This window comes from Heterodontus francisci, chromosome 43 (genome assembly GCF_036365525.1).
Source record: "Heterodontus francisci isolate sHetFra1 chromosome 43, sHetFra1.hap1, whole genome shotgun sequence".
In the NCBI taxonomy this organism is placed as follows: Eukaryota; Metazoa; Chordata; class Chondrichthyes; order Heterodontiformes; family Heterodontidae; genus Heterodontus; species Heterodontus francisci.
The window spans coordinates 28,352,814-28,379,739 of record NC_090413.1 but is presented as its reverse complement, the minus strand read 5'-3'; the positions used below and the strand labels follow the sequence as shown (position 1 = coordinate 28,379,739).

The 26,926-nt window shown below is 45.4% G+C and overlaps 1 protein-coding gene across 1 annotated transcript in view; it reads right to left on the bottom strand.

Annotated features, from left to right (window-relative positions):
• Nucleotides 1-2,397: 2,397 nt before the first annotated feature.
• The window catches only part of LOC137355776 (non-receptor tyrosine-protein kinase TYK2-like), a 98,703-nt gene continuing 74,174 nt past the window's right edge, over nucleotides 2,398-26,926 (bottom strand). Inside the window, 14 exon segments of the mRNA XM_068021279.1 lie at nucleotides 2,398-3,333; nucleotides 3,336-3,405; nucleotides 4,843-4,953; nucleotides 5,580-5,697; nucleotides 6,686-6,858; nucleotides 7,306-7,424; nucleotides 8,742-8,934; nucleotides 11,284-11,378; nucleotides 12,137-12,287; nucleotides 16,666-16,817; nucleotides 20,241-20,376; nucleotides 20,983-21,110; nucleotides 25,024-25,111; nucleotides 26,581-26,766. Coding sequence (XP_067877380.1) covers nucleotides 3,269-3,333; nucleotides 3,336-3,405; nucleotides 4,843-4,953; nucleotides 5,580-5,697; nucleotides 6,686-6,858; nucleotides 7,306-7,424; nucleotides 8,742-8,934; nucleotides 11,284-11,378; nucleotides 12,137-12,287; nucleotides 16,666-16,817; nucleotides 20,241-20,376; nucleotides 20,983-21,110; nucleotides 25,024-25,111; nucleotides 26,581-26,766 — 1,785 coding nt within the window. The 3' untranslated portion in view covers nucleotides 2,398-3,268.

The window sequence follows — 26,926 nt, the reverse complement described above, 5'->3', positions numbered from 1 at the left end:
TTCTCTCTCTCTTTTCCACCCTCTCTCTCTCTCTCTCTCTCTTTTCCACCCTCTCGCTCTCTCTCTTTTCCACCCTCTCGCTCTCTCTCTTTTCCACCCTCTCGCTCTCTCTCTCTTTTCCACCCTCTCGCTCTCTCTCTTTTCCACCCTCTCGCTCTCTCTCTTTTCCACCCTCTCGCTCTCTCTCTTTTCCACCCTCTCGCTCTCTCTTTTCCACCCTCTCTCTGAGTTGCACTGAGTGGAAGCACTCAGCACAGCAGCTTTGTGGTTTGTCAGTTTGTTTAAAAACATTGCCTTGAGTTTTACAGCTGACAGCTGCTGAAGCAGGAATGTGCCTCTCAACATTGGACAGGTTCAGGGTTTTCTGGAGGGCTTTAAAAAAAAGTCAGAAAACCTGGATCTGTCCCGATGTTGGGAAGCGTGTTCCTGCTTCAGCAGCTGTCAGCTGTGAAACGCAGTGCGATCTTTTTAAAAAGGCCGCTCTCTGCAAGACGACAATGGGAAATTTCTCCTCCACATCCTGGCGAGGATGAGGAACGGCCGCAGGCCGGATGGAAACCTTTGGCAGGGCCTGATCCTGGCCCTCGGCCGTATGTCAGACAACCCTGCTCTCGATCATCTTAAATGTATTTCAACAATATGAATGTAGCTCACTGCCATTACTGAGCCCAGTAACTCCTTCCAAACAGTCTCCTCCAGTGAGTGGGTCTTGGTATCTTAATTTTTAAACATTAGCTGCATCACGCTAACTGCACAGTTCTGTGTGTATAACCATCACTTTAGCACTGGCACAAAAAACATTTTGTGAAGATAGTTACCTCCAGCCTCCAATTTCACTACTACATCATATAAGAATGTCCAAATACCAACAGAAAGGAAGCTGTGGGACATTTTACAGAGGTGGACATGCACAAAGGGAAAATGGCAATCAGAAACTTGGAGGAGGAGGCTGGCCCAGCACTGCCTGCTCAAAGCCAGAAGGCGAAAGCAGAGTGTTTGAGATCAGCAATTTCTTCCCGCATCCCTACCACCATCCGCCATGCATACACAGAAGTTAACCTCGTTTGTACTGATGGTAGAGCCTCTGATAATACTGCAACAAAGTTTCTCCTGTCTGACACCAGTTCAGGGAGAACATGTTCATCCATCTTCCTAGCTCCAGTAGGCATTGCAGCTCTGAGTGCCTCGTAACAGACAGAAGTTATGAGCTAAAATGCCACTTGCTCTATTTCAAGCTTCAATGGGCTGCATGGATATAAAATGAAAGTACATGCAGATTCAGAACTCACCAGTGGAGCTAGCAGCATTATAACTAACTTTTTAATTTCAATTTTATTTACAGCACAGAAACAGGCCCCTTCGGCCCACCGTGTCCGCGCCGGCCATCAAGCCTATCTGTTCTAATCCCATTTTCCAACACTTGGCCCGTAGCCTTGTATGCTATGGCGTTTCAAGTGCTCATCTAATACTTCTTAAATGTTGTGAGGGTTCCTGCCTCTAACACCCCTTCAAGTAGTGTGTTCCAGATTCCAACCACCCTCTGGGTGAAATTTGTTTTCCGCAAATCCCTCTAAACCTCCTGGCCTTCCCTTAAATCTATGCCCCCTGGTTATTGACACCTCCGCTAAAAGAAAAAGTTTCTTCCTATCTCCCCTATCTATGCCCCTCATAATTTTGTATACCTCAATCAGGTCCCCCCTCAGCCTTCTCTGCTCAAAAGGAAAACAACCCTAGCCTTTTCAGTCTCTCTGCACTGGAGAGGGTGCAGAGGAGATTCACCAGGATGTTGCCTGGGCTGGTGCACTTCAGCTATGAAATCACATCCTTCCGATAGAGTGGCGTCCAGAACTGTACACAGTACAGTACTGGGGCAGGGGAACAAATACAGTGACTTGCCAGCGATGTCCACATCCCATGAATGAATTTTTAAAAAATTTAATAAAGCAAATATGCACAGGTCTATTGGCACTTAATAACAAGACCCAAAACCTGCAATGCTGAAATAATACAATAGTAGCAGTCAGACTGTTACTGACAGAAGAATCACTGGATTCTCAGTGTAATTATGGAAATAATGTTGCTGGAATCAGACCCATCATTGTCGCAAAGCAGATTACACCAGGGAGTAAATTTATATCTGATTAAGCTTCATCAGGAGTTGAGAATCTCACAGGTGCCGAGAAGTATCCTTCACAGAGAAACAGCTGAACTTCAGTCCCACTGAACGAAATGAACAGCATTGCCATTCTGCACAGAGTATATTTTGGCAGATTTTAAATACAAAGCGGAGGATGAATGTCTATATCTATTTGTTTATCCCCATTTCAGAATAAAATCAAATTCTCAAAGCGATATGGAGCTTCATCTAATACTTGTTTCTCACGTCAGATCTTTTAGGTTTCCATTCATCAAAATCTTCACTGTGCAATGATGCAGGCAAGATACCAGAGCTATTGTCGTATGGCTGAGATGTTGAACCAAGGCCTCACCTGCCTGGCTCGGCACTGTTTGAAGAGTTGCAGAGGAACTCTGCCAGTGTCCCGGCCAACATTCACGTCCCTTCTCCAACACCAGGAAAAACAAAGTATCAGCTCATTTATCGTACTGCAGTTTGTGGGAGCTTGATGTGTGCAATATGTGCACCTTGATGACTCTTTATAAAGTACTTCATTAACTGTGAAGGGCTTCAAGAAGACCTCAGATTGTGAAATGCACATGAAGATGCAAATTCTCTCTTTGTTTGGCCTCCTTGTCTCGAGAGACAATGGGTAAGCACCTGGAGGTGGTCAGTGGTTTGTGAAGCAGTGCCTGGAGTGGCTATAAATTCTCTCTTTACTAATTTAATAAGTGAGGAGGGGGCACAAGGGCAGCATGGAGATGGCACATGGCAACATATGGGGGCATAGCACATGGGCACACAGAGGGGGTGCAGGGCACAGAGAGGGGGCGCGGCACAGAGAGGGGGCGCGGCACAGAGAGGGGGCGCGGCACAGAGAGGGGGCGCGGCACAGAGAGGGGGCACAGAGAGGGGGCGCGGCAGGGGGCACAGAGAGGGGGACGGGCACAGAGAGGGGGACGGGGCACAGAGAGGGGGACGGGGCACAGAGAGGGGGACGGGGCACAGAGAGGGGGACGGGGCACAGAGAGGGGGCGCAGTGGGGGGTGGAAGTGGGCAGAGAGAAGGGTCAATTGAAAATTGTAGATCATTCAGTTGCTGCCAATTAATTCTGCAGCATTTCTACAAAGTCACATCAGGAATTACTGGTGTTTATAACTTCTGCAGAAGGTTTGAAGTTTCAATTTTTTTGTATCTTTCATAAAGCCTCTCAAAGAAGGAATCAAGTCCTGAAATGTGGGCCGTTGAGCTGGGTCAGATTCCCAACACTTGTTCATCAGCTGATAAACCTGTGCAAAGAGAAGCAGTAGTGAGCTTGACTCCATCATTAAACAGCTAATAAAAATCAACAATTTTCTTCCCCCAGGACAAGTTAATGCTTTAGATGGGATCTATTATCAAAGAAAACCCTTTCATTGTCAGTTATCTTTCTCTCCCCTTCCTCTCATGAAGGTACAACCTATTGCTGGCCATTTCTAGGAGCCAGCTGGCATTTGATAGCCTTACCAGTGAGAATCATTAAACCCATCCTGATCTTGTCCTGACCTGCCAGTCACATTCTGCAGTATGAGTCACTGAATAGCAATCAGGATCATGAACCCTGGCAATACTAACCAATTCATAGCTACATTGAGGCCAGCTGCAGAATTGAGATCCACCAGCTTAGCATCAGCCTGGGAGCTACTCAGTTATCCAGTGTCTTTATCTACTGAGACAGAGGGGGAAGATTAATTCTTGTAATTGAGAGCATTGTTCATGTGAAGCAATCAAGAAGACCACACCTAAGACATACGAACTTTCCCACATTTCACATGCCATCCAGATACCATGTGTTCCATCTCGTGCAGAGGCCATTTGATCCAACATGTGCAAACATACACTTCAGCAAATATAAACCTGCTCTCGAGGTGTTTCTCGTATAGTTAATGTGTGCAGACTTGGCTGCAATAAACCCAAACAGCAGCAACTGTTACTTCATCTTTGTTACGTAAAACTGAAACTTCTTTCTAAAGATTTTTCAGGTGAACTTACTTGTCCCTTCATCGTGAGGGACAGTGGAACTGGGGAATTTCAAGTACTTTGCCCACTCCTAACATCCAGTGTACCACACTTTAAGCAGCAATAGCACAGCTAATTGCAAGGCAGACCTCATTCTGTTTCATCCCAGATGAGCTGATCCTACTGCATCGCTGCACTTTTTCCATTTATCATCCTCTGGTGAACTTTGTGTGAAGATGGCCAATTCCGTGCCAAATTATGGGCAGTTTTGTACTTTGGGTCCTAATGTAACAGGAACCAGCAGGAGGCTCGACAAACTCTCCGAACACTGACAGGCCAGAAAGGGGAAACTAAACACAAGTATCAGAGATGAACTAAACCTGGACATCCTGAACCATAAGGTTCAGTTCCACATTTCAGAAAGGATTTCAAGGCCTGACAGAGCTTGCAGAATCTAACTTCAGCTACCAGTTGGCCAGACTGGAATAGGGATGGCAGGTTCCAGTCCAATACCTTAAGCACTAAACTCGCACACCACCTGTAACTTGAGAAAGCGGGCATCAGTTCATAATTGGCTCAAGAAGAAAATAAATCGTGAAGCTGAGAGGCCCTGGTCATTTACATCTGAGCCATGGGGAAAGCCTACTTGTCAGGAATGGAAACACTGTGCCAACAGCTGGAGATTTATTTGAGGAGGAGTCATTTACCCCCCCTATTTCTGTTCTTACCTCCAAGGGACAGGATTTTGGACAAGGCAAACGCTGCCCTCTCTCCAGCAGATCAATCAGTCGCACCACTGTCATCTGTCCGTGTGTCACACCAATCATCTCAATAAATTTCTAAGAAGAATGTTTAAAAAAAAAACAGAATAAGACACACTCATCACCTCATACCCTCACAAAATGTACACGAGCGCTTTGAAACAGAAATCTGAACAGCAAACAGCCCCAGAAAACATGCCAGCTACGCTGACACAAAACGGTGTGGCAGAGAACGCAGAGGGACAGAGAAGCAACTGCAGGTTGCACAATGCAGGGTGAGACCTGAAGTCTGTTTCTTGCCTGGATGCCGGTCTTTGCCACGGTGACTGTGGGGAAAAGTAAGTTCATCACCAGCTCGCTGCAGAGAATAGTTCGGGCTGGTCCTGGACCATTCAGAGTTATCACAGGCAATGGCTAGTTGTGGTGCAGGGGCTTTAGAGAGGCCTTTACTCCCACTGGGAGATGGTTCTGAATCCAGCCCAGTGATGGGATGAAAATTGCCTGTCTCCAGCATTTGAACTGCCCCAATTTCACAGCAAAAAACAGCACCTAATCTCATCACACATGTAGGGAACAAGCAACAGGCAGAAAGAGCAAAAAACTCAAATGGGGTTTTCTCAAAACAAAGATGATGTGCAAGAATTGGAGTTTGCAGACTGCTGAGGGGGTTTGGGGGGGTGGGGGACGGGGAGGTGAAGACTCACCGCTGGTGGACTCTGGCGGGCTTCGCAGAAAGTTAGAAGTTCATATAACGTGACTCCAAACGACCAAACATCAGAAGCAAAATTGAATTTTCCTTCCTTGAGACAGTCAACAGCATACCTGGAGCAAGACATGAGCAGAAATAGAGTAACAGCCATTAATGTAGGTCGTGGAAATAGCAGACTAATAGTAAAGACACACAGCTCCCTTTACTTCCTCACATTGGCCCGTGTAGCATCTGGTGTGGTACTGAACAGAAAGGAACCAGCTGCAACACTTCTCATTTGTCTTCTCTCAGTTAGGCAGGTGCTAGGTCACACTGATTGGCCTCAACATCCCTTTGGTAAGGAAGGGGGAACCAGCGTGATCAAGGATCCCACTGAAAACTGGCAGCAAAGCACATATGTGACTTCCACAGGCAAGACCTGGATAACATTCAGGATTGGGCTGATAAGTAGCAACTAACATTTGCACCACACAAGTGCCAGGCAACGACCATTTCAAAACAGAAAATCTACCAACGTCAGTCTTGCATATACTCTGAAACTGAGCATCCACAGCTCTGAGGTAAATAATGCCGGAGATTCACAGCACATTTCTCACCTCAGTTGTAAATGGTTAACCCTCTTAACTTCCTGGTCCCAGACTCTCCAGCCAGGGGAACAGTCTCTCAACATCTACCCTGTTAAACCCAAACAAAAGTCCTTCCATTCTGTCTACTTCATGTAAGCCCATCAACATAACCTTCTATTCCTTTCTCCCTCATGTGTTCATCTAGATTCCCCCTGAATGCATCAATACTATTCACCTCAACTACAACACATGGTAGCGAGTTCCACATTATCACCACTCTCTGGGTAAAGAAGTTTCTCCTGAATTCCCTATTGAGGTTATTAGTGACTATCTTATATTTATGCCCCTAGTTTTAGACTCACCCACAAGCAGAAACATCAAATCGCTGAGGCCAGGATTGAGCCCAGCTGTGGTTCTCACTCCCCCACAGTTGAGTCACCTGCCAAATCTCACCATGACGAATGAGGAGCTGAGCATCTGGCCCAGGAACAGCCACCCACTTTAGAACCACCAAGATTGCTGTGCAGGAACTCACCAGAACACGGGGCTGTCTCCATCATCCTTCACTCGGTAATAGTCCTGGTGTTCTGGGATTGCCTTGGCCAGCCCGAAATCTCCAATCTTCACTACATTCTCGTTTTCCACCAGTACATTTCTCGCAGCCAGGTCACGGTGCACATAACGCTGGGATTGCAGGTAGGACATGCCCTGAATTCAACACACAAAAAGCAAGAGTCAGGGACCTGATAGCTATGCTTCAGAAAGTGATGCCTGCTTGAGGGACCTCTGTTCTAATACACTTGGTATCACACTCTGCTTATGGTGTCTGTGCTGCTGCTGGGACCACAGCAATGTCACCTGTTGGGAATGACGGGCCAGGGCTGAAAACTGGAGATGCAGGTTTTTGTTAAGTATTGTCAAGTTAACTCTGGGGTTGGCAATAAATTCCCCGCTACTGCCTACATTAGTCCACATCAATGATACAGCAGGCTGGAAGAAGTAGTTCATGCTGTCTTCTGAACCACAGATGGTTTTACAGGGCAGTACTTCAACACAACGTGACACATGAGCACCAAGACATTGATTTTATGGAGCAATTTATGCCATTTAATTAACCCACTGAAAAAGGAAAATAATTCAGCTGTGCGTTTTTACCTGACAAATCTGCTTTGCAAACAACAGAAGCTGCCCGAGTCCCACACTGTGTTTTGGGAGGTAATCCCGCAGACTGCCCAGGGGCAGGTACTCCATGATCAACTGTACAATCTGACCTCCTGAGAACACAATTGAGCAAAAGGTAAATAACTCATTTGGGCTAAAGATTGGTGGATGTTATTTTGAAAGTGCCCCGGTCAGTTAATAAAAACAGCTTGCATCACCTTGGAGATTTTAATGTAGTAAAGCATCACAAGGCACTTCACAAAAGGGCCAAGAAAATGGAGACTGTAATGACCCAAGGGCTGATCCACAGAGGTTGGTTTGGAGAATAGAATTTGCTCACTCCCAGTTTGGATTCTTTTCTGACATGGTATAGACAACAGGGTGACACCACACTCTGCTCAGGAAGGACATTTAGCTTGCGGCTTCCTTTGTGAAGACTGACTACTGTGTGTGTTCATCCTCTGTTTCAGGCCCAGTTGCATCTCTTTTGTTCTTCACCTGATCTCCTGTTGAGTTCCACCTCTGCAGGATCTCTTTTTTCGAGATCTTGGTTTGCCCCCACCCTCCAACAACAGTCTCTTCAACATGTGTCTGCAAACACCTGGCTTCACCCCTGTGCTTCATGATCCTGTGCATCAGGGAAGCCAGGAGAGGCAGAAGCGCATATGAAACTATGTCATTTTCAGTTCCTGTAACTTTCCCTCTAAGGCCATAACACTTTCCTTAAGCTTTTTGGTCTAAAGGCAGTTTTTTTTGCATCTTTTTACCTTTCTGTCATACCCAGTTTTCTGCTATGTAAATATCCCACAGCCAACACACCTCACTGCCCCCACCTACCCCTGCCATTCCAATCCAGTTACACTGCTCTGTTACTGCCATTCACTGGTGCTCCCTTATTAGTTTTATTTATCTGGGGTGCTTTTAAATGACTCTCACTGTTGTTTGTTTTAATTTCCATTTACTCTGTCACTTCCTGATTTATATTTATCTCAACCTCATTTTCCCCTTTTAATTCTACCATTCACCTTCTCCTGGGAAATGCACATTTCTTCTTCACTCAACATCACCAAAAAAATTAACCGTTCATTTATCTTATCTGTGAGATCTTGCTGTGTGAATTAGCTGTATCTCCCGACATAACAAGTGACCATAATTTCCAAGTAATTACCTAATTGTGAGGTACTTTGGGATGTGCTGAGGACGTGAAAGATAATCTATCAAAGTAAGTTTGTTTGTTCTTTTACTCATCACAGAGGGGCACAGTTAGCTGCTGTTTGGGGCTCCCAGCCAGCAAGTGTTACAGCAAAGGAATCCATCCCTTTTCTGTACTCTAAGTTTTTCTCTGCACCATGGGCAGTGAGATTATTCACTGACTGAGCTGGTGGTAAGTTTAATAGTGAGCTACTGGCACTCCTGACTCCCATGGTTACCTTGCTCACTGCTGCTGCCTTTGTACTTGACGATGTTGTCATGATACAGTGTTTTCAGAATCTCGATCTCCCGTGTCCAACTCGTGTGGAGTTCCTCGCTACATTCCGACTTCAGCGATTTCACTGCCACAACTTCCCCCGTGCCATCATTAAACGGGTCATAAATGTACAGACCCACCTTGCCAAAATGGCCCTAAAACAAAGCAAGTTATTTAAGTTTAAATTATTGCCTTCACCGTCCTATCTCCTTCCCATCGATCCCCAGGCATCTTCCATCTTGTCCCTTCTCAACAGCCCAGATACAATGTGTTAGCAAGGTATTTGCCCATGGTGGGTGTCACAATTATACTTAATCCTGGCCCCATCCAACACCCCCACACACAGACAGGCACGTGGCCACAGAGACAAATTGGAGCAGGTCTTACTGCAGAATGAATGGGAATGGAAACCTGCTCCTGTTATAGCCCAGAGGCTCCAAGCCCAATGGCAGGTCCCATAAAGTGGCCCCAATGAGATGAGCCATTTCTATAAGGCTCAAGAGCAAGTTCCTCCTGCTGAGACAGTGGGCAATAACCAGCACCCAGCCATTTGCCTAGAGCTCAATGATGGGAGCAAGGAGAGCAGCAATGCTGACTGAGTCATCGCTGCTCTCCTGGGCAGCCTCAAGGGCACAAGAAATAGGAGCAGAAATAGACCATGTGGCCATCGAGCCATTCAATACGATCATGGCTGATCTTGGGCTTCAACTCCACTTTCCTGCCCGCTCCCAATATCCCTTGATTACCTGCGAGATCAAAAACCTATCTATCCCAGCCTTAAATGTATTCAATGATGGAGCATCCACAACCGTCCGGGGTAGAGAATTCCAAAGATTCACAACCCTTTGAGTGAAGTAATTTCTCCTCATCTCAGTCCTGAATGATTGGCCCCTTATCCTGAGACTGTGTCCCCGTGTTCTAGATTTCCAGACCAGTGGGAACAATCTCTCAACTTCTACCCTATCCAGCCCTTTCAGAATCTTCTATGTCTCAATTAGATCGCCTCCCTGTCTTCTAAACGCCAAAGAATATAGGCCCAATTTACTCAGATTCTCATCATAGGTCAATCCTCTCATCCCAGGGACCAATTTAGTAAATCTTCACTGCACTGCCTCCAGCGAAAGTATATCCTTTCTTAAATGTGGAAACCAAAACTGCACACTATATTCCAGGTGCGGTCTCACCAAAGCCCTGTGCAATTTTACTAAATTCCTTATTCCTGTACTACATACCCTTGCAATAAATGCCAACATGCCATTTGCCTTACTAATAGCCTGCTGCACATGCATGTTAACTTTGTGCGTTCCTTGTACGCGTACCCCCAAGTCTCGCTGATCAATAGTGACTAGTTTCACACCTTTTAAAAATATTCTGCTTCTCTATTTTTACAACCAAAGTGTACAACTTCACACTTCCCTACAGTATACTCCATTTGCCATCTTGTTGCCCACTCACTTAACCTGTCTATATCTCCCTGCAGCCTCTCTACATACTCCCTGCAGCTTACCTTTCCACCGAGCTTTGTATCATCAGCAAAGCTAGATACATTATTCTCCGTCGCTTCATCCAAGTCATTAATATAGAGTGTAAATAGCTGAGGCCCCAGCACTGATCCTTGCGGCACCCCACTATTCATTGCCTGCCAACTTGAAAATGCCCCATTTTTGCTCACTCTTTGCTTCCTGTCTGTTAACCAATCCTCTATCCACGTGAATATATTACACCCAACATCATGAGCCCTTATCTTGCCTCACCTCCTGCCTTCGCATTGTTGATAGTTACTGTTACCCAACCAAACCCACGGAACATCCACGTGTGTGGGCTGGGACAGATCAGTTAGGATGTAACTGTCACTCAGTCACACCCTTTGGGCATGAACAAGGTATGAAATACATAGGTAAAGTGGTAACAAGACTCTCCCTGCCCAGTTAACCTTTCAAACAAAGGCCAGTGTCAGACTCTCAGATCACAAGGATCTTTTACAGGGATTCACTTATCGAATGGCTGAAACCCCTTCCGTGGGGAGGAGCATTAGATGGTGTTAGGTATTGTATTTCTTTGAAGTCTTGTTGAATAGTGTGCTGAGTCACTGACTAGTCAGAAACATATGGAGCTATGCACAATGATAGACAGGAAAAGACCCTCTGGTCCACGCAGCCTGGCCTGAGACATAAACATGGCGAATTCATCATTCTAATAAGTCCAGCGTGTTATCATTGTGCTCTGAAACACAATTTTTGAATAAATCAGACATGGGACGAAATCTCTTTCGTCTACTGATTGTACAGATCCTTTGTGAAATCATTTCCCGGCAATCTCAATCCAGTTGGCAGTTGTTAATAAAACTGACTAACAGAGCTCGAGATTGGACATGTCCTCAGACAGACCATGGGATGCTCTATTAAAATGCAACATTGGGTCCAGGGCCCTCTCACACCCGTTACCCAACACAACATACAGTGTTTACCAACAGTTAGGCGAATGCCAGGTGCAAAGAATCTCACCTCTCCAAGATCCCGGACTTTCTTCAAGTAGCGTTTCTGGAAGACAGTGGGGTCGGAGACAGCTGGCACTGAATTTTCACATGAAATATCTGGATCTAGGAGACAGAAGTTCATTAAACAACGCAATTGGCAAACTGAGCACTGAGCTACATGGCAGGGTGCACTAACGGGGGCTGAAAACCATTACAATGGATAAAACAGACCTGAACATTGAGTATAAAAATTCACCGCTGCAACAGTTTTTTTTATGTCCCCGGAATGTACAGACATGACAGGATTCAAAAGCCAAGCGCAGTTTGCATGTAACCTTTCCAATTGTGGGCAAATTCCTTCCAATTCATCCTCATTCCATTCATTCCTGTTTAGATATACAAGACCTGGTCACAGTGTACAAGTACCCTAATGACACACAGAAAGGCTGCTTCACATAACAGTCACAGCCTCTAATCCAGCCAATCTTCTGCTGAGTCATTAATGTGCACAATGATCTTTCACTATCCAGATTTTGAATTCACCCATCGATCACTCGCTGCGTTGATCACTGTTTCTTCACTCGGCTTCGCTATTGTATCTGGAAATCCATCCTAACTGATCACTCTATGTTATGATTTTCCTGAAATTAGCCATAAATTTTCCTGTCTTTGGTTGTGCTGAGCTCAGAGCAGGAATTTGGCAGATTTTGAGTAATTAAACCTACATTCCCTTAAACAAGAGCAGAAAATACTGTCAACATTCTGGAGGTCAGTTCTGACCCTGCCCAACATGACGGTGACAGAGACAGAGACACAGACTGTTCCCAGCTCCGCCCGGCTGAGCCGCGGTCAGGAAGCAGGAGCTGGGCTGGGCGCCTTACTTTGCTGCTGCAGCATTGTCAGTTCCCGCAGAATCGTCCGGAAAGATGGCCGCTGGTTTGCCTCGTAGCTGTGGCACTGGCTGTTAAGGTCAGCGAGTTCTTTACAGGAAGGTTCCGGAAGTTTCCCTTTCATCTCGTAAAACCTCTCTTTCTGTTTTAAAAAAAAATGGAATTGGAAAAAGGCATTATAATGTTCACAGGTCGTAATTTCAATCTAAATATCAGAGGCCAGTCAGGTGATTACAGATGAACAAGCTATCAAGTTTCAGTCTGATGAAAGGTCACGGATCCGAAACGCTAACTCTGCTTCTCTCTCCACAGATGCTGTCAGACCTGCTGAGTATTTCCAGCACCTGGTTTTTATTTCAGATTTCCAGCATCTGCAGTATTTTGCTTTTATTTCAGTCTGAGCTGGGCTGTTGGACTGGGCACCCCACTATACCACAAGAGAGGGAGTGGAGGATATCAGTGCAGTCTCTCTTCTCGCCCTTCACACCTCCCATGATCTGAGCTGAGTGCACACTCAGAGGCTGAGGGAGCGGGCGGTCAGCCAGCTCTGTAAAGCACACATTGGTGTGTGGCAAACACAACAGGAACTCAAAGAAAGAACAGAAAATACAGAAGGAAACAAACAGGTCTGAGCTCCATGACATTAACACACATCCACCTCAAGCTAGGTGGTTTTCAACTTGCTGTTGGCAGCAGACTGGCCCATTTCTTGGAAGGTTTCCAAGCAGGAATAAATCAGGCTCAGCTTGCACCAACATAAAGAACTGTTGATGCAGTCAAGCACTCCATGTTTTAAAGCAAATACTTTAATCTGGAACACACTCCCCCCTCACAAAAAGATGCTGTGGTTGGAGGATGAGGTGGGGGGGGGGAGCAATTAAAAATTTCACACATTAAATATCGATAGATTTTGGTTTCAGTTTATATCTCGTTCCCCAGATCTGCCCTGGTAGACCCACTGTTTCAGCCTCATTCAACTTTCTTCCGAGTTCAACTTTGTTTTCCTCCCCATGTCCAATCTCTTTCCACTTGCATCCTCAACTTTTCCAATGCACTCTGCCACATTAACAGTTCCCTGCACCTAAACGTTTCCTTTTCATCACGAATTCCAATCTCTCTACACCTCCATCCCCCACAGAACTGTCTGAGAGCTCTCCGTTTCTTCCTTGAATAGAAGCTAAACCAGTCCCCATCGCCACCACCACTACCCTCCTTCAACTGGCTGAACTTCTCACACTGAACAACTTCTCCTTCAACTCCACTCACTACCTCCAAATAAAAGGTGTTGCTATGGGAACCCACACGGGTCCCAGCTATGCCTGCCTTTTCATGGGATATGTGGTACATTCTTTGTTCCAGTCTTACTCGGGACCCCCTCACTCACCTTTTTATCTCATACACCGATGATTGTATCGGTGCCAATTCCTGCTTTTACCTCAAGTTGGAAAATTTCATCAACTTGCTTCAAATTTCCACCTTTCCCTCCCCTTCACGTGGTCCATTTCCAACTCTTCCCTCTTCAACTTCTCTCCATTTCTGGAGATAGGCAATCAACTAATATGCATCGTAAGCCCTCTGACTCCCACAGTTACCTTGACAGCACTTGCTAACCCCTGCTTCCTTTCATGACTATTTCATTCTCCCCGTTTCTCTGTTTCCATAACATCTGTTCTGACAATGCCACCTTTCATACCAGTGTTTCCGATACATTTTCCTTCATTCTCAAGTGAGGATCCCTCTCAACGGTGGCTGACAAACCCTCAATTGTGTCCGTCCTATTTCCCGCAGTTCTGTTCTCACCCCTTTCCCTCCTTCCCAGAACAATGGTGGGGTTCATCTTGTCCTCACTTTCTACCCCACCAGCCTCCATATTCAACGAATCATCCTCCACCATTTCCACCACCACAAAACATATCTTCCCCTCCCCTTTCAGCATTCCAAAGGGAATCCCCCTCAAAATCTCTCCCCTTCCCACAGTACCTTCCCATGCAAGCACCACAGATGCAACACCTACCCTTTTACCTCCTCCCTTCCCACTATCCAGGGCTGCAAACACTCCTTCCAGGTGAAACAGCCACATGCTTGTACTTCCTTCAATTTAGTGTAGTTTAAGTGCTGCTCATGGTGCCGGCTCCTCTACAATGGGTGACTACTTTGTGCAACACCTACACTTAGACCAAACCACAAGTGTGACCCCGAGCTTCCACTTGCCTGACATTTTAATTCCCTGCCCCACTCCTACTCTGATCTCGGCCTCCTGCACTGTTCCAATGAAGCTCAATATAAGCTCGAGGAACAGGAGCTCATCTTTCAATTAGGCATTTTAAAGCCTTCCAGACTCAACACCGAGTTCAACAATTTCCGATCCTAACCACTGCTCCCATTTTTTCCGATGGCAGCTGTTGGTGACAACATCACTGTTGCAACTTACACCTCCTCTCGACCCATCTTTTGTTTCTTTACACAAGAACACAAGAATTAGGAGCAAGAGTAGGCCATTCGGCCCCTCGAGCCTGCTCTGCCATTCGATAAAAGATCATGGCTGACCTGATGTAATGTGATTGTGGCCTCAACTCCACTTTGCTGTCTGCCCCCCACAACCCTCGACTCCCTTGTCGATCGAAAATCTAACTAACTCAGCCTTGAGTATATTCAATGACCCAGCCTCTACTGCTCTCTGGGGAAGAGAATTCCAGACTAACGACCCTCAGAGAAAAAAATTCCTCCTCATCTCCGTCCTAAATGGGAGACCCCTTATTTTTAAACTGTATCACCGAGTTCCAGATTTCCCCACAAGGGGAAACATCCTCTCAGCATCCATCCTATCAAGTCCCCTCAGAATCTTATATGTTGCAATAAGATCACCTTTTATTCTTCTAAACTCCGATGGATACAGGCCCAACCTGCTCAATCTTTCCTCACAAGAGAACCCCTTCACCCCAGGAATCAGTCGAGAGAACCTTCTCCGAACTATTTTGAATGCAATTATATCCTTTCTTAAATAAGGAGGCCAAAACTGGGCACAATACTCCACAGATGTGGTCGAACTAAGGCCCTGCATAGCTGTTGCAACACTTCCCTTCTTTTATACTCAATTCCCCTTGCAATTAACACCACCATTCCATTTGCCTTCCTAATCACTTGCTGTACCTGCATACCAAATTTTTGTTTTCATGTACCAGGACACCCAGATCCCTCTACACCGCAGAGCTCGGCAGTCTCTCCATTCATACAATATACTGCTTTTCTATTTTTCCTGCCAAAATGGGCAAAGTTGTCAAGTTCACATTTTCCTACATTATACTCCATCTGCCACATTTTTGCCCACTTATTTAACCTATCTCTATCCCTTTGCAAACTGTTTATGTTCTCTTCACAACTTATTCTCCTACCTATCTTGGTGTCATCGGCAAATTTAGCTACCCTGCATTCAGTCCCTTCATCCAAGTCATTAATATAGATTGCAAATAGTTGAGGCCCCAGCACTGATCCCTGCGGCACTCCACTAATAACAGCTTGCCAACCTGAAAATGCCCCATTTATCTTTACTCTCTGTTCCTGCTCACTAACCAATCCTCTATCCACGCTAATATGTTACCCCCTACACCATGAACCCTTATTTTGTGTAACCTTTGATGTGGCACCTTCGCGAATGCCTTTTGGAAATCTAAGTACACCACATCTACAGGTTCCCCTTTACATACCTTGCTTGTTATTTCCTCAAAGAACTCTAATAAATTAATCAAACACGATTTCCCTTTCACAAAACAATGTTTACTCTGCCTGATTGTATTATTATTTTCAAAATGCCCTATTATCTCCTTCGTAATGGATTCCAGCATTTCCCTGACACGTTAGGCTAACTGGCCTGTCGTTTCCTGCTTTCTGACTCCCTTTCTTGAATCAAGGTGTTATAGTTGCAATTTTCCAATCCTCTGGGACCTTTCCAGAATCTAGGGAATTTTGGAAGATCACAACCAATGCATCTACTATCTCTGCAGCCACTTCTTTTAAGACTCTTGGACTTGTCCTATCCTCATCTCCTTTTGCCTTACGCCATTATCCCTTTTCTCATTTAATCACTCCTGCTTTCTACCCTATAACAGACCTTCCTTTTTATTCCTCCTCTTGCCTCCCACCAACCTTTCCCTGTCTCTGTACTACCTCAAAACTTGTTGTAGCTCTAACTTTTTTCAGTTCTGAAGAAAGGTCTCAGGACTAAGGATGTGTCATTTAACGAGCAATAGTGACCTGTGCGTGTGGCTGGAAGCTAAATAAATGGGTTGATCCTTATTCTCGCTCAAAGGAAACAGCAACTATTCTTCCCCTGCCCACCACAGTCAACCCAGCTATGACCAGTGGCTGTGTTCAAATTTGACTCCTCCTTCCACTGTGTCCCAACGCACTGCTGTACTGACACCATTTACCACTCAGTCATTTCCTTCAACAAGAGATCAACTTGGGTGAATTCTTGTCTCCTTTACTTGGCCAGCCCCACATCAGCTCAGATTACAATTTACCTCGGACAGCGTTCGTTCCTTCAGTGGAACTTCTCCACTGCAACAGATCTCCAGCACTGTTGTCCCGAAGCTCCACTTGTCAGCACCCAGGCTTAACTTGTTAACATTCTGGACACACTCTGGGGCGATCCAGGGAATTCGCTCCACACGCTCTGGGAAGGCAAGGATTTTCAAAGATCAGGATTTTATATGAGATCATCTTCATTCTAAACATTACAAAGAGATGGTAGTGCAATGGCTGGAATCTCTCAGTTACTGTATTTGATGTTTACACTCAGTTTCCTGTTTGCTTGGAACAGGGTTCCCCCTGTCCTCACTTTCCACACCATCAGCCTCCACATCCAGAGGATCATCCTCCGCCATTTCTGCCACCTCCAGCGTGATGCCACTACCAAACGCATCTTCCCCTCCCTTCCCGTCAGCATTCCGAAGGGATTGTTCCCTCCGCGACACCCTGGTCCACTCCTCCATTACCCCCACCACCTTGTCCCCTTCCTACGGCACCTTCCCCTGCAATCGCAGGAGGTGTAATACCTGCCCATTTACCTCCTCTCTCCTCACTATCCCAGGCCCCAAACACTCCTTTCAGGTGAAGCAGCGATTTACTTGTACTTCTTTCAATGTAGTATACTGTATTCGCTGCTCACAATGTGGTCTCCTCTACATTGGGGAGACCAAATGGAGACTGGGTGACCGCTTTGCGGAACATCTCCGCTCAGTCCGAAAGCATGATCCTGAGCTTCCTGTTGCTGGCCATTTCAACACTCCCCCCGCTCTCATGCTCACATCTCTGTCCTGGGATTGCTGCAGTGTTCCAGTGAACATCAACGCAAGCTCGAGGAACAGCATCTCATTTACCGATTAGGCATACTACAGCCTGACGGACTGAACGCTGAGTTCAATAATTTCAGAGCATGACGGGCCCACCATTTTACTTTTATTTTTAGTTATTTTTTCTTATTTATATATTTTTTTGTTTATTTATTTTATTTTATCTTAGTTTGCTCAGTTTGCCCACCCACTTTTTTTTTCATGTTTGTGCTTTGGGCTAGGGCTGTTCATTTTTCTGTCCATTAACACCCTCTCTGCACTAACGCTTTGTCTTTCAACACACCATTAACATACCGTTTGCCTTTGCTCCATGACCTTCTGTTCAATTATTCTCGGTGACCCTGTCCTATTAACACCTTTACTTTTGTTAACTCCTGCCCCACCCCCACTTTACTTGCTTAAAACCTTTTAAATTTACATTACATGTGGGACGGCACAGTGGTTAGCACTGGAGCCTCACAGATCCAGGGACCCGGGTTCGATTCTGGGTAGTGCCTGTGTGGAGTTTGCAAGTTCTCCCTGTGACCGCGTGGGTTTTCACCGGGTGCTCCGGTTTCCTCCCACAGCCAAAGACTTGCAGGTTGATAGGTAAATTGGCCATTGTAACTTGCCCCTAGTGTAGGTAGGTGGTAGGGAATATGGGATTACTGTAGGGTTAGTATAAATGGGTAGTTGTTGGTCAGCACAGACTTGGTGGGCCGAAGGGCTTGTTTCAGTGCTGTATCTCTAAATAAATAAATATTCTGCCAGTTCTGATGAAGGGTCACTGACCTGAAACGTTAACTCTGCTTCTCTCTCCACAGATGCTGCCAGACCTGCTGAGTATTTCCAGCATTTCTTGCTTTTATTCCTGTTTTCTTATCTGTTATAATTTCTCTCCTGAATTTCTGACAATCCACAACAATCACCTGCATTTATATAGCACCTTTAAAGTAGTAAAAGAGTCCCAAGGCTCTTCACAGGGGCATTATCAGGTAAAAGGGACGGTGAGTTGGGGGGGGGGTGGGAGGAAGAGAGATGTTGGGAGGTGGCAATGGGACTGAGAATGTGGGGGGGGGGGATATCAGAAGAGGGGCCGGTGAGCGGGGGGGACGGGGGGAGATGTCGGGAGGGGGCACTGGGACGGTAAGATGTCGGGAGGGGGGTGCCACGACAGCGACTGCGGGGAGGTCGGGAGGGGACGTTGTGATAGTGAGTGGGGGGAGGCGGGGGTTGGGAGGGGGCATCAGTCCAGCCAAGGACATTAGAGTACCAGGTCCAAAAGAGGATGGGAGCAGCTGACTGGCAATATAGAGGAAAAACCACCGAGCAAGGTCCTTGTGGTGGGGGGAGGAGAATAAAAGACAAATTTTACAGGGGCGCGGGAGTCACCTTGACGCTGTCCACACAGACTTCCAGCTGGCTGGTTCTAAACTGTAATGGGGTGTGTCCTGGGGACCGGTAGTCCATCCACATTTCCAGCTGAGGAATATTGCGTGGACCCTAAAGACTGGAAGGAAGTATCAATTTGACAGGTTTGATAAAGGAAGGGGAAAGGATAAGCAAGGAAGCTGCTATGAATATTGAATCTGCCCTTCCCATCGCTACATGTAACTGTAGCCAGCTGGTACAGGGCCAGAACAAACAGCTCAGTGTGTAAATATTCTGCAACAGACTTCCGTCTACATATCAGCGGTTCTGGGTAGCTCAAGCACCTGTTAACACTTGAGGTTTTCTCACAATGCTAACGGCATCTGTGACAACCTGTACGCAACGAGGTGGGTGAAGGGCTTTACATTTCCCCACCATGTTCCACCGTGGCACACTGTCATTTCTGCTTCTGACCTGCTGTTGGATCTCATAACTCGACAGGACTAGCGCTATAGTGGGAACAATAAGCACATTACAGAGAAGTTTTACCATCGTCCCTTTCAACTGGAAATCTTGCATAAAGAACCGCTGCCTTTAAGAGGATCTCTCTCTCTCACCATCCAGAGCTCCTGTTAAGAGGTGTGAAGCATTTCATCATCAGGAGCCCCTTCTGTTTGAAGTAATCAATCTGCCAGTGTGATGCTTAGCTGCAGAAATCATGGCCAATAAATCACTGGCTTTCATTAGTACAAACCTAACAGCAACTGTACTGTTCCGGCATCAGTCTGTCAGCATCTGGAGCAGCAAGAAACAGAAAGGACATGCATTTCTCTGGAGCCTTTCACTACCTTAGAACCTCCCAAAGCACTTGATATCCAGTTAAGTACTTTCTGAAGTGTAGTCACTATTGTAATGTAGAGCTCTTGCCATCTAATAATAGGAGGGATATTACTGCCCTGGAGAGCAGCAGTGCTGAGCAAGGAGGATCAGACAAGCTATCAGCAGGTTAAACGGTAAGAAAAGGTCAAGGGTTGTTCACTGAAGATTTTTGGAAAAGTAAGACTTGCATTTATATGGCACTTAGCAAACGTACAGCCAATGAAGTACTTTTGAAGTGTAGTCGCTATTTTAATGTAGGAAACGCAGCAGCCAATTTGTGCACAGCAAGCTCCCACAAACAGCAATGTGATAACGTTCCCGCCACCAGGAACACTGAAGTCACAGAAGACGTTCAATGAACTGGGGATCTGAGTGTAAGGTAAGAAAGCAATCGTTGTCTGTGTCTGAACACAGCTTCACCTGCATGTAGCTGGAGGCCTGGCTTTCAATATAGAGCACTGTTGCTGAAAATTCAATTTCCTGTGCTCTCAAACACCACAAACGCACAGACTGACCTTCTCGAGTGAGTACAGTGAAACTGATGCCGGGGTCGCTGACTTTGATGAAGGGGGTGCTTCCTTCCTCTAGTCCTTTCCTCGCTACAAGGACATTCTTGCAGCAAATGTTCCCATGCACCATGTTTTTGTCCTCCTGAGTAAAACATTTGAAAAACGTACATATTGGTCAAACTGCAAGAAACAACACTAGCTGGACTCTACGGCACCTTGTCCATTCACTCAATCTTCATGCATAAACCCAGAAAGTGAGTGCTGACTGGCTATTCAACCACAGGGGGCATCAAAGCCATGTCTGATCTCAATCCTATTGTCACCTGCCATCCACACAACTGCACTTTCCTCCAGGGGCAGGAACCCGGGATGATTTTTTAAATTTATATAACTCCTCCCAAGCCTGGGGTGCAGGAACCAAATGTAGCACCCCTAACACACACAAACAGAAATGTGCCAACTTGGCACAGACAAAGTTTCGTAACCAGGACTACATGGTCTAGATCAGCTGGTGCACTTCCATACTAAGACACTAGGGGGAGCAGCTGAGACATTTACAGAGCACCTCATCACACCACCCAGAAGCTGAAACATGCAAGAATTACTCTGCAGTGCAGCAATTATAGTTATGCAGAGAAACGTGCAATGCAAATACAGCATTTACTTTATGAAACTGTGTTGTATATATATTTATATACAAACACAAATAAAACCAGATACGTGTTTTAATCGCTGTATTGATGCATACCAGATAGCTCAGGGCACTAGCAAGTTGCTGAATGATAGTCAGACTCCACTCTGGGCTCATCTTTCCTCTCTCCTTTCGCAACAAGACATCCAGCGGTCCAAATTCGACATATTCTTCCACAATTATATCTGCAACATGAGGACGGTGATTATCTTCCTGTAATATATATGTGTGTGTCTGTGGGTGTGTGAGGGAGAGGGAGAGGGAGTAAACAGGCCACACCATGTAAAACCTGTCAACATGCCAAAAGATTCTGTCATTAAATTCCTCCCATTGCACTTTAGGCAGTCAGGTATAATTAGAACACAATGTGTTCGGCACACTGCAATTCTTGTTGTGATTTTGATGTACTTTCATCAATATATTTGACTCCACAACATCTCAAAGCACTTCACACAGTGAATTACTCAGAGTGCAGTCACCTTTGTTATGTAGACATTTTATAAAGATTAACTGAACCGGCAATGTCTCTTTTTCCAAATTCAGTTCTGGGTCCAGCCCTATTCCAGTTGCCCTGGGGATGCCACACCCTTGCTACATACAAAAATAAACAACACTTTGTAAGCATTGCAGGAATAGCAAGCAGAATATACGGCTTTACAAATATATGCATAATGATGTGCACTCTAATTACAGCTCTCACCAAAAAACAGGCAGAGTTACATTCATGCATATCAAGACTGCCAATGGTTTTTACTGAGGGAGGAATATGTGGCCAAAGTCTGAGAGAATTCCACGCTCTACAGTAGAGCTGCAAGATCTTAAAAGTCCACCTGAATAAGTGGACAAGGTCCCATTTTAATGTCTCGTTCAGTGCACGGTGCATTTAGCAATGCAACATTTCCGTAGTATGCACTGGAGCAGCAGGGCGGGAAAAATGTACCCAACGTGGCCCTCATCCTGATGACCAGCTTCGTGTGCGGCTGCATCAAGCTGTGTGTAGACCTCCAGTACGCAAACTCCAAGTGTCGCTACTTGCTGAGGTTCTATCTGTCCCGGTGTTGCGAAGGATAGGCCTGGTCACATTGCCGCGGAACGCTCCATGCAGTTGGACCGTGCCGTACCACCTCTCCTTCGTGGAGCAGTTTCTGCGGGAAAACACCTTCGACCACCGATCCATCAGGCAGTGGTCTGCACGGAATGTCCTCAAGGCCCTACGGGAAAAGCAGACGGTGGATCCTGTCGGATGGTTCCCCGAGCAGACTGCCAAAGTCATTTGGCGGAATGCTTCATCACCAGAACTTTCAAACAAGCACCAAGATGTAGCTTGGCTGGTGGTGAGAAGAGCCCTCCCCGTCAGATCCTTCCTGCATGCCCGAAGTCTCGCCCCCTCCGAGCAATGCCCCCGCGGCGGCTGTGGTGGGGAAGAGACGGTTGCCCACCTCCTCCTGGAATGTTTCTTTGCAAAGCAGATGTGGAAAGAGATGCAGTGGTTTTGGTCGAGGTTCATCCCAAGCAGCTCTGTAACACAGGAGTCTGTGCTCTACGGGCTGTTCCCAGGGACGCACACCGAGATAAACACCAACTGCTGCTGGAGGACTATCAATTCGGTGAAAGACGCCCTTTGGTCTGCCAGAAATTTGCTGGTCTTCCAGCGCAAAGAGTTGTCCACCACCGAATGTTGCAGACTGGCACATTCCAAGGTCCAGGACTACGTGCTGAGGGACGTACTAAAGCTTGGGGCAGCCGCAGCAAAGGCTCAATGGGGAAAGACCACAGTGTAAGGTCCCCCCACCAAGCTGAACTGAGGGGCTGGATCCATGGGAAACCCCTCGAACTGTATCGGGAAAATTTTCATTTGCTGTAAAATGTAAAAATGTAATTGGCATGACAAATGTGAAATGGAAGGGTTGTGAGGCAACTCATGATTGTAATGAAGCAAACGGACCACCTTTGCACTGTTTGTATTTTTTGACTTGGTGCTGTTTCGAACTGGTAATGTAATTTTTTACAGATTTTTATAAATAAAGTATATTTTCGAAATAAAAAAAAAATGCACTGGAGCAGCAGCCAAGTTTATGCAGCGCAGGGCTTAAAGTAACAGGAGTTTCATCCACAGAAAAGTGAGCTACTAATTGAGGGAATCAAATGCTTAATTTTTTTTTTTACAGTCGATCTGATCAGAAGAGGGAACACATCTACCACCTCTCGGAACATTATGAACAAGAGTGGGTCATTCATCCCATTGTGTCAGCTCTGCCGTTCCGTGAGATCATGGCTTAACTGCACTTCAACTCTTTTAACTGGCTTTGCTTCATATCCCCTGATAACCTTACCCAACTAAAATTCATCTCACAAACTTCACTGACCCCCAGCATTCACAGCCTTGAGGAGAATTCCAGATTTCCACTGCCTTTTGTATGAAACAATGCTTTTTATTTCACCACTCAACAGCTTAGCTCTGATTTTGAAGTTATCTTCCTGATTTTCTGATCAGAGGAAATAGTTTCTCTGTATTTACCCTATCAATTCCTTTTAACACTTTAAACACATTGATCAAATGACCCCTCAATCTTCTATACTCAAGGCAATGTAAACTTAGTTAATGCAAGCTAACCCCCTAACCCTCAAGTCCTGATATCATGTTGGTGCATCCCCTCCAAGGCCAATATATCCTTCCTGATATGTGGTGCCCAGAACTGAACAAAATGCTCTACGTGCAGTTTGACCAAGGCTCTGTGCAACAGGAGCATCACTTTCTCCCCTTTGTAATGCTGCCCCCTTGAGAGAAAGGCCAGCATTCTATAAGCCTTTTGGCTTACCCTTTTGAGCTAAGACCTTCGTCATTTCCATGTCCTGACTTCGATACACACAATGATCTCTGGTGCTGTTCCGCACATATTGTCCTCTATAGAATTGTGACTGGCTGCTGCGATGGAGCTGTGTTTAACCTGCCCTGCCCCAGTAAAGACACAGCTCACGGATTCCCTGTGGGGATAGTGAGCTAAATATAAAAATCGGGATAAGTGTAACAGCTTATAAATTTTTGGCTCTGTGTCAGAAGAACCCAGAATTTAATGACCAGCTTATATCTTTCTTCGAAAAATGGGTTTGGTCCTTACTGAAAACGTGATACTTTGAAGTGCGAAAGAATGCAGGATGTGTAAGATTTTATTTGGAGAGGTAGAAAGTTCTGACGAACATTAACATTGAGCCAAGCAGCTGACGTGATGTGCTCACTGAGCAATCAGAGAAAAAGTCAACAAAGTAAACAAGGTCCCAAAATAACCAACAAAACAGAGCAATGCAGATTGCACCTGTAATGTGATAGTCTTGAAACAGAATGTGCTTTGCAGGTATCCTCACAGTGAGCACTAAATTACAGGCCAGCAGGGCTGGCCAAGTTTAAAAGCTCTGTCAACAGGCTGAGAGTTTATTAATAGCTGTAGCACAGGACAAACACATTACTGATAACAGGAAGTGGCAATTATGCACAACATCCTTGTTCCTTCTCATAAATGAACCTCAAGTACATGCCTTTGCATCTTATCCCTCACTCCTTTCCCCCTCCAGAAACACATCTAATGGCTTCTTGAAACCATTTCTATTGCCTGGATAAATGCAGGGGGATAAAATGCTTGTGCAACTACAGTACTAATTGAGACAGAAACATTTTAATGGAAATTAGGTAACTATTTGAAGCAGATGATGATAGTGGGGCAGTGGGATTAGTTCTGGATGACTCAAGCTCAGAGCTAGTGTAGACACAGAGCCGAATGGATTCCTGCTCAGGCTGAGAATTGGCAGCTGAAAATAGCTTACTGGATGACCAGGGGAATGAAATAAATATATCAATATTTTAATTCTTCTGCCCCTCCAAATGACTTACTGCAGGAAGGGATCCTGCTTGACCTATGCTCCACTGCACAGATTGGGAACTGAGCACTTGGGAAGAGGGTGTGGAGAGGGAACAGGAGTCCTATAATTATCCATTTCTCAGGATTAACAATCACAGAGAAACTATTAAGGGTTTCAGCACCACCTCAAACAAATAGAAGACTAAAGACTGAAATTTAAAAAGGATTTTAAAAAATTACTTACTTTCTGAACCACGCACACAGACTCCATGAACAAAAGCCAGGTGAGCATGAGATATTTGACTCATCAGACTGGCCAGCTCGAAGAAAGCCTGCAAAGTAAAAAGCAAAATAAAGCAGGTTAGTCAACACACGCCAAACAATCTGCTATGACAATGACTGCAGTCACTCGAAGGTAAACTGATACAGTGTGCACAAGCTGCAGTTCCAGCATGGAATAAACACAAGAATGTGATCCTTCCTGATCAAGGATAAATTCTGCTTTAATCTAGTTTCTGCTAAATATAAAAAACATACACATGCATGCTGGATTATCAAAAGCTCAACTATAAAACAAGGCAAGATGAACAGAAGAAAAACATAACTGCGTAAAGTGTACAAAAAAGACAAGGTCATTCAGCAGATTGAAGTTTTCGCCCTCTGATAGCCAAACTCTCCCTCTCCAACATCCAGTTACAATTTGATCATCAACCTTTTTGCCTATTCCACCCCACCAAGCAAATTACTCCAAAAATACGCAGCTCTTTGAATAAACTAACATCTGGGAGATTACATTTTCTAGATGCTAAAACTTTCCTTTCAAGACTGCAATGGTCCTTGCCAGTACTTAATATTTCTATATTACTGATTTAAATCTGCTGAACCTATTGTTTTGATTCATTTATCTGTACCATTTGGGGCTGTGATCAGTAAACCTGCTGACCAAAGATGATGTTTTGATGTGCTGTGACCAGTTCTGATGAAGGGTCACTGACCTGTTACGTTAACTCTGCTTCTGTCTCCACAGATGCTGCAAGACCTGCTGAGTATTTCCAGTATTTCTTGTTTTTATTTAGACCAAAGATGATGGCTGCTCTTTAGCATCACAAGGCTAGGGGCTCACTTTTATTGTTATAAATTTTTGCATTATCTAAACACCTCGACTGAGTTGCTGTCCATGCAACGTCGTAACTGCTCAATATCCTGCACAGCCCCAGACACTGTCCTCAAGAACATACCAACTTCCCCATCAGTCTTTAGCTGTCAACACCATTGTTACAACTCTCCTTCCCACTGAGGCAACACCTTCTTGTTGGGTAACCACAACACAGAGCTGAGTCAGCTATAGCTCAGTGGGGAGCACTCTATCCTGTGAGGCAGAAGGGCATTAGTTCAAGTCCCACTCCAGGGGTTGCATCACACCTAAACTGATAATTCAGTGCAGTACCGAGGGAGTGCTGCACTGTCCGAGGTGCTGTGTTTTAGATGAGAGATTAAACCAAGGCCCTATTTGCCCTCTCAGGTGGATGTAAATGATTCCACACTATTATCTGAAGAAAAGCAGGGAAATTCACTGTCACTTGTGGGATCTTGCTGTGTGTAAATTGGCTGCTGCATTTCCTATTTACAACACTTCAAAATGACTATATTGGCTGAAAAACACTTCAGGCCACTGAGGTTGTGAAAGGCATTATAGAAATGCAAGCATTTCTTTCTTTCAATCATATATAAAACCCAGTGGTACGTTTGACAGATTACTGATGCAGTTGTGACTTTGCACAGATTCCCTCAATTTTCTCACCAATGCAATGTCTCTGTGACTAGGGTCAAGCACTTTCAACACCACCCGGATATCCCTCGCTTCACTGTAGCTCGGTCCAATGGAAGAGCCCATCTCCTCCTCCTCAACCTCCTCCTCCACTTCACCTCGGATGCAAAATCTACCAGCATAGATATTCATCCTTGTTCCACGTCCCAGATGGTGCTCCTGCAAACAGAAATGAAAGATAATTATTAGTGTTGGTGCTGTATGGAATACTCAATGCTCAGCAAGGGCTCTCTCTGCTGATATTTAGCCTGGTGCTTTGGTATATCAAGGCACTATGGAGCAGGACCACTCTGCACAACCAATTTAAACTTGGTTCCAG